Genomic DNA, 7,952 nt, shown 5'->3' with positions numbered 1-7,952 from the left:
GGAGGAGGAGGAGGAGGAAGAGGAGGAGGAGGAGGAGGAGGAGGAGGAGGACGACGATGACGACGACGGTGGCTCTCAGAGGAGCCACTGTATGGTCAATTTATAGAATTGGTAAAGGCCAAGGAACATCAACTCTTCAATATTTGGTGAACTGACGGATGAGTGAGTATTTGTACAATGGCTGTGGATGGAAGAGATTCAGGATTGTGAAGGAAGCATCCTCAATATTTCTTCTTGGAGTCATCTAGCTTGAAATGGAGCAGTTGGTTTTTGAGTGTCAAAAACTGAGGTCATACAATTATCAACACTGGAGTAGTGCAAGTGCATAAAGGAATGAGACACTTCTGGCAGAAGCATGCCAGCTCTCAGAGGTTATTTGATGGGTAGTTGAGGGAAAGAATCCCCTTCTTGGCCTAGGAGAAGGCTGCTGGAAAAGGACACTGTGCATTAAACAGTAACTGGGGGCAGGGAAGGTGGGCAGAGCACATGAAGGCCTGCAAGGCAATCACCTGGGGAAGGAGAAGCTCAGGGCACTGTGCTGACTGCTTGTTATTGCTCTGAGCTGGAAGTTCTGCCAGGAGTTCAAAAGAGAGGACAAGAATATTCAGCCTGTACCACAGCACAGGAATGGATAAAATCAGGCTAGTACCCAAGCTCATGATGATGATGATTAATAATATTTATACCTGTCATGCTTCTTTAATAACAACAAATTTATGCCCCACCTATATCTAAAGGGGATCTGAGCCAGCATACATTAAAAAGCACAGCTATAATAAAATATAGCCCATTAGAAGTATAATAAAAAGACTTAGCAAAAGAAGGGGGAAAAGATAGTGATGAAAGATAACTTGTACAAGAAATCTTAAGATAAAAAGTACTGCAAATGAAAAAAGGCATGAGGTTCCTGGCAGCTAAAGTGAAGCAGAAAACACAAGAAGGTTGCCTGCTTCTCATTGGTGAGTAAGTAAAAAGCTTACCAGTTAAAGTGGAGCTATGGGAATGACAATTGATCTTGTAGGTTTTAATATAAAGGACATGGAATATCATGAGAATAAAAGCAATGTTAAAAATTAAACTTACTCTTCATTTTATTTTATTTTATTGGTGCTAGTAATAGAACTTCAGACCTTGAACATGCTAAGCACACACTTGGTCAGTGTGCTACGCCCCAAGGTTCTCCTTGGAGTACTTCTTGTACTTACTTCCTTTTAAGTCCATATTAAGTACTATTTTTATAAGGAGAAGAAATATATGTGTATGTGTGTAGGTATCAACATACATATATGTACGTGTGTGTGTGTGTATGTGTGTGTGTGTGTGTGTGTGAGAGAGAGAGAGAGAGAGAGAGAGAGAGAGAGAGACCTTGATAAATTCCAGAAACCTGACTTAGAAATAAAGTTTGCAGGGCCTTGAGGAATCAGTGCATGAATGTTCCTAGAATAACATAATCAGTTAACTTGGTCAGCAAGGCCTTTTTTTTTTTTTTTTGTGTGTGTGTGTGTGTGTNCTTCTTAGCCTTTTTTTTTTTTTTTGGTGTGTGTGTGTGTGTGTGTTTGTGTGTGTGTATGGTGCTGGGGATTGAACCCAGGGCCTTGTGCACGTGAGGCAAGCTTTCTTTTTCTTTTCTTTTTTTTTGTTTTCACTCTTTAAACTTCTTTATTAAGTTTGTTGCATAAAACACATACATTCTCATATTGACAATTTTTGCCATGAATAAAAGCAACAAAAATAGGAAATAGCAAGATATGCTTCACATATAAAGAATCATGTTTAAGAATAGGAAGTCTGGATCCCTGTACAACAAAAAGATTAGGAAGTAAAATATGAATAAGTACTGTATTTGTAATACACCCAAAATATATGTGAAAAGACAGTTCACTCATAATATAGCTTACTTAGGTTCCTTTATGATGCATAATTCCTTAATCATCCACTTGTGAAAAAAGAACAAATATTAAAAATGCAAAATTTGAATCATTTATCTTCACAACATCAACACTAAACTCAAAGTGTCAACTTAATTGACTCTAAATGTTAAATGTTTCCAAAGTATAAGACAATCTTAATTTTTTTTAACCCTCTGCATAGGGTCTGCAATAAAGGGTAGATCATTTATTCTACTTGAAAGGAGACTAGGTCTCAACCTGCACTTAGATGGCATGAGCAACAAAACACAGCAAACAAATATCATTGAGTAATGCCTATACATATAACACCACCTAGCTGAACCGAGTTCTACTTATATGCCAAGCCTATTAAACCACCAGCAAAATGGAAGCTTATACATCATGCAACAGAAGTACTTAACCACACATCTGTTAGAAATTTCCAAATCTCTGCTCCTAACACAATTTTAGTACATCTATAAACTACAGCAGGTCATTTAGGAAAAGAAAAATAAAACATACCTAATCGTTGCAAGTACAAATTGTTTTAGAATATGAAAAATGTTCAGATATAAAATTTGAACTAAATATGTTTTTTTCTAAATATGATTTATATAATCAAGGTTTTCTTAAACATAGGTCTTAGGTATATTATCTATACAAACTTACAGTAGTGTTTATTCCAAATAAAGATTTTTTTCCTATTATGATATGATAATATAACCATTTTCTGAATGAACTATTAAGGCTTAAGGTGTAAACATGTTGGAAGGCAAACAATGAAGAAATTACTGTTCATTTACAAATGTGTATCATCTCATAATAGGCCCCTGAATTTTCAAATTTTCATGTCAGTATACATTTACATCTTAAATTCTTAGGAAAGGCACAAGTTTTATGTAAAAAAAAAAGCAGCAAAATTTTAAACCCACCAATTTATTGAAAAAGCCATTACTTTTATTAGAAAGTATTTTATTTTAATAAAATACTTTAAAAAAAAGTATTATTTTATTATTTTTATTTTATTAGCTTCTGAAGATGTTGGCAACAAGTCATAGTACAGACACATATTTCATACAGTGTATCTCTCTCTCCCTTCAATTATATTCCAGCAGGAGGTGGCACACCTCCTTGGCTATGGGAAGCAGAAGTATTTGATGGACTATGTAAGCTTGTCTCTTTGTACACAAACCAAGCATTTCCTCCCCAAAGTATCATATTCAGAAAGCCAAAGAGCACAGATACATTTAGGGATCCCATACTAGTCACAGAATGAAAATAACACATCACTTCTGACTGTTTACAGATGAAAGTTCCTGAAGAATATTATGACCAGTAGCTATTTTAATATCTGTAAGAGCTTTAGCCCAGGCCGATGTGCTCACCAACCACAAAAAAGTGACAACCAGAGTAACAACAAAGTCAATCATGGGAAGTTTATGACTATCCCGGTATAGATTCATGTAACCAACATAAAGCAGAAGGGCAGCAATGCAGTACAAGAATACAAAGATTGCAAATGTAACATAGAATTGTGCAGAAGAGGAGTAATTTCCTATGAGGAAATGACTTGACCAATTTCCATTGCACACATTTACAACAGGATGTGAACGAAATGATGCTTGATTCAACCTGAATAGATAACCGAAAGCAGCTTCAACAGTATGATTTTCATTAACTTTTAAAAGAGGACAATTCACTAGAATTTCTGTTTTGCCCTTAAAACCTCCACAGGTGGCAAAGGCAAAGATGGAAGCAATCCACTGCAGGACCTTGATGAAGCCGATCAGCTCCTTGAGCGGGTTGAGGTTGATCTGGAAGGCAGACATCCTCTGAGGGAAGGAGGGAAGGAGGGAAGAAAGTCAGGATGGCTGGGCAAAGGAGGAGGGGATCGGCCGTGAAGCAAGCTTTCTACCAACTGAGTTATATCCCCAGCCTAGCAGGCCCTCTTTAATAGAGAACAAGAACATATTTTAATAAATGTAGACACTGGCAAGCACAAGGCCCTGAGTTCGATACCCAGCACAAAAAAAAAAAAAAAAAATGTAGATACTGGCACAGATTTATGTGAAAATCATCTGTTCACTGATTTTTTTTAGCTCTATTTTTCTCAGAAATAATGCAATAGTTTTTTTTTTTTTAAATGTCAAGGTTTCCAATTAGACAAGAACTATGTTACAATGAATGAAATAAAACCCAATGAAAACTGGCTTAAGCCATTAGGGGATTTACCAGCTAGGTAACAAAAGTCCAAAGAAGAGCAGGGTCCAGGGCTGATGAATTCAGTAGCTCAATGGATTGTCTGCTTCTGCTATTCATTTCCACCAGCTGAATAGTGACTTTCATTCTAAGACTGACTCTTCTGGAGCTTTCTCATGCACATCTAGTATGAGAAGATTCCAGAAAGTTCCGGAACTCACTCTCTATGACTGCTGGGGCTGAAATATGTTGCATACTTAACCCTGAACCTATAATGGTGCCAAGGGAGGGGCTTTTGAGGATTTGCTTTGGCCTGAGTTTCCTGACCAAGTCCTAGAGTCAGGGTTGGATGTAGCTTCTGGCAACAAGAGTGAGATAATCCAGGAGAGGTGTGATATTTCAAAGAATGTCATGATAGTAGGGAAGCAATAACAAAGTTCAGAGTGCAATATTGAAGATATGGACATTAAAGCCTCCTGTAACTTGGAAACATACAACTGGAAAGACCATATTAAGTAATGTTATTATTTTATACTCTATATTATTACAGCTTTAATTGAACTCAATGGGAATGACAAGAAATAAAATCCACTTATGTGCTGAGTATCAAATCTAAAGTCTTGTGCACACTAGGCAAGTGCTCTATCAGTGAACTATACCCCAGCACTCAAGCTCAACATTTTAAAAAAAGATTTAATTGTAATGATAGCATTGATACAATTTTGCATTGTTTTTGTTATCATTCTAATAGGTGTATAATACTCCATTAAGTGGCTCAATGAGATCACAATTTACTTAACCATGCCCTTCTGTAGGACATTTAGGTGGCTTGCAACTTTTGATATTATAAATGATCCAGGTGAAATACTTGTGATTTTTCCTTCTTGGGGGACTCATCTATGTCAGAGTGCAGTTCTTGATACAGATTTGCATACTGTGATCCATTAGACATCAGAATGAAGACATTTGAAGCTCCTTTTACCATGAAGAGTTTTGAGTTTACCAACTGCTTTCACAATTAACTTTTTCACTCAGACTGGGACAATAAATCCTTCAAATAGAGTTTAGCTAACAGGACCCATGTAAACTTGTACAATCCTAACTCTTTGAATCTATATATGGAAGGAAGATCACAGTCCAAAATTGGAAGGATTTAGGATAGTAAGTGATATTTTAGTGTAGTGAAGAATGGTGGGTAAATCCATGGTCTATGGAGTAAGGCAGATTTGAGTTTGAATGTATGTTCTACTTATCTTTAGAAAAGTTAATAATGTTCTGGATCTCAGTTATCTGCATTAAAAGGAAATGATTATTCCTACTTTATAGACTTGTTAGGATTGTGGAAGAAATACATACAAGCCTGGTGACTAATAAGTGTCATTTATGTTTGTTTTTATTATGATTGGGCAACTGTGAATTTGATCCCAGACCAAGACTGAGACACATGATATAGCATGTGTAGAAGAATTTTTTCATACGATACAATGAATCAAATTCTGACTCATTCCCTGAACCAGTGTCACCTTTTTAAATGAACAGAGCAATTCCATTTCTTCACTGAACCTTAAGGGAAAAACCAGGAGGGCCAGGCCCTGACCAGTGCAGGCACCCAGGTTTTATAACCCTCAGAAGATGTTCCTTGTCAACACTCCCAGCAGGACATTGGTTGTTTATGAAGTGGCCCATTTTATGGCTGAAAGCACTAATGACTGAGAAGCTGAATCTTAAGCAGCCTGAGTTTTGTCCCTGTAACTTCTGTCCCTTGGCTATAGTTCTGTCCTTGGAGAAGTACAGAATTGGTACATTGTGGAGGCAGGGAGAGTTGGAATTCAATCCTGGCTCCATTAGTTGTTTCCTTGGGCAAGTGACTTAAACTCTCTGAGACTATAAAACAGGAATAATAATAGCTCATGCCAAATACAGTTGTTGCCAGATTGAATGAAAAGCCCCCAGGCACATAGCAATATATGCCTCCTCTGGTCATTTATTTCCCTGATATGGAGAAGGATGATGGTGATATGCATAGTTGAGCCCCTGTCACATTCAGTTAGGCAAGCTGGTTCTTCTCAGTAAAGTCAAACTAGGATCCTTATTACCGGAATAGAAACTAATCATGGGTGTGGAGACATCAGGAAAGACCAACAAGTGGTTTTCATATTTCTTCTACCACAGTGTTCGGAAAGGTATAATGCCTTCAGTGACTGCCATTGGTTTAGGTGGACAGTGGATTCAGTGCTTTTCCTCTGGGGCAGGGAGGATGTGTTCTAAGAGGACTGTGTAGTTTGTGGAAGCTCTCTTATTGTGGGGTGGCCAGCACCCTACCAAGGTAGTTTCTGGCTCAGAAGGTGTGAGATGCTTAAAAAAAAAGAAAGTCTGAAATAATTAGTAAAAAGTAATTATTTCAGACATTAGATAAAGAGGAGTTCCATATAGGTTTTCCAGTTCTGGTATTAGCTGGGACTGAACAACTAAAAAATGTCTCTGGTTCTTTATTTAAGGTAGAGCGCATCAAAGGTAGGGATAAGGTTTCAATGGGAGGAGTCTTGCTTCTTGGTGTGGCAGGGGTCTTGCATTTTACAGGTTAATTGGCATCTTGGCAAGCCACACCCATCTCCGAGAGGCTGTGTGGTTCCAGAGGGTCACCCCATCTCAGGTCCTATGCTGAGTTGTTGATGGAGCTAGGTAGGAAGCCATATGTACTGGGCAGTCTCAAACCAGCAGGGTTGCTGCTGGGAGTTTGCAATACCAGGTCTTCCTGCCCAATGGCTTCCACATTGATTTGGTTCATGCACATTTCACAGATGGCTCCCTGAACTCTCCCAATCCAGGGAGGTTCTGAGAGCCCCCAGGAGAGGTGTGTTTCCCTCTTTCCCACTCCCAATCTTGAGAGTCACTGAAATGGACACCAGGAAGCCCACTGTCTCTTGATGTCTCTATGCAAACAGTGGGATTGATTGCACGGGTTAGGGAAATGGTTCTCAAAGTACGGTCACTGAACAGGTAACACCAATATTATCAGGGAACTTATTAGAAAAGCAGATGTTGAGCTCCACCCAAACCTACAGCAATGTGTGGTTTAACAAGCCTTCCAGGTGATTCTGTGACATGCTCAAGTGCTCATCAGTGGGATAAGGAAGCAGAGAAAGCCATAGGAGCTGGATTCATTACCCCACCTAGCAAGTCTGGGCTCCCCCTGCCCTGCTTTGGGTTCAGACTGCAGCAGCTTCTCAACTTGATGCCCACCTAATTCTCTGGATGGGTGACTTATGGAGAGATTGAGTTTTGCCAGCACCATTTCTATCTCACCCTGTGTAAGTGTTATTGGCTAACTGTGTGTGCTCGTTAGGCCAGCCAAACACTGGCTCCATTTCTCTTACCCAAGACTTGTATGAATTTATTGTTCTCCCCTTTGGCCTAAGGAATGTTCCAGCCTCTTTCCAGCATCTATTAAATAGAAGTTGTCCTGGACTATTCTGATGACATTGCTATTAGGAGCAAATAGGGAATCATAACATATTACTCAATTTGTAAATGATTCACTTATTTCATTCCACCCTGTATGATAGTTATTTTTATTTTCCCCTGCTCTCAGCTCAATAAAAGGTTTCTGAGAACCAATTAAATATTTTAAAATGCATAAAACATAGCCTTTGTCTCTGAGGAGCATACAAGATGACTATAACTACTTATTAGGCACCCACTGTTTTCTATGCATTCTGAAGATGTCATGTTTAATCTTTACGACATTATAAGAAAGGTATTATATTTCCCATCTTATAACTGAAAAAGTTGTGACTTAGAGCCCAAATTTATATATTAAGTGACAGAGCTGGGATTTGTCCAAATCTGTCTTACTCCAAACCT

At 38.4% G+C, this 7,952-nt stretch overlaps 1 protein-coding gene across 1 annotated transcript; it reads right to left on the bottom strand.

Moving 5' to 3' along the window:
* Positions 1-1,644: 1,644 nt before the first annotated feature.
* On the bottom strand, positions 1,645-3,815 carry LOC107149987 (synaptophysin-like protein 1). Its single transcript, XM_015494883.2, is given in 2 exon segments — positions 1,645-3,199; positions 3,202-3,815. Coding segments are annotated over 2 exon segments (726 nt in total). The 5' UTR covers positions 3,719-3,815; the 3' UTR covers positions 1,645-2,990.
* Between the last annotated feature and the right edge of the window lie 4,137 nt (positions 3,816-7,952).

Source organism: Marmota marmota, unplaced genomic scaffold (genome assembly GCF_001458135.2).
Source record: "Marmota marmota marmota unplaced genomic scaffold, marMar, whole genome shotgun sequence".
NCBI classification, from domain to species: Eukaryota; Metazoa; Chordata; class Mammalia; order Rodentia; family Sciuridae; genus Marmota; species Marmota marmota.
Note: the sequence above shows the minus strand (reverse complement) of the source record. Positions and strands in the feature narration are given on the sequence as shown.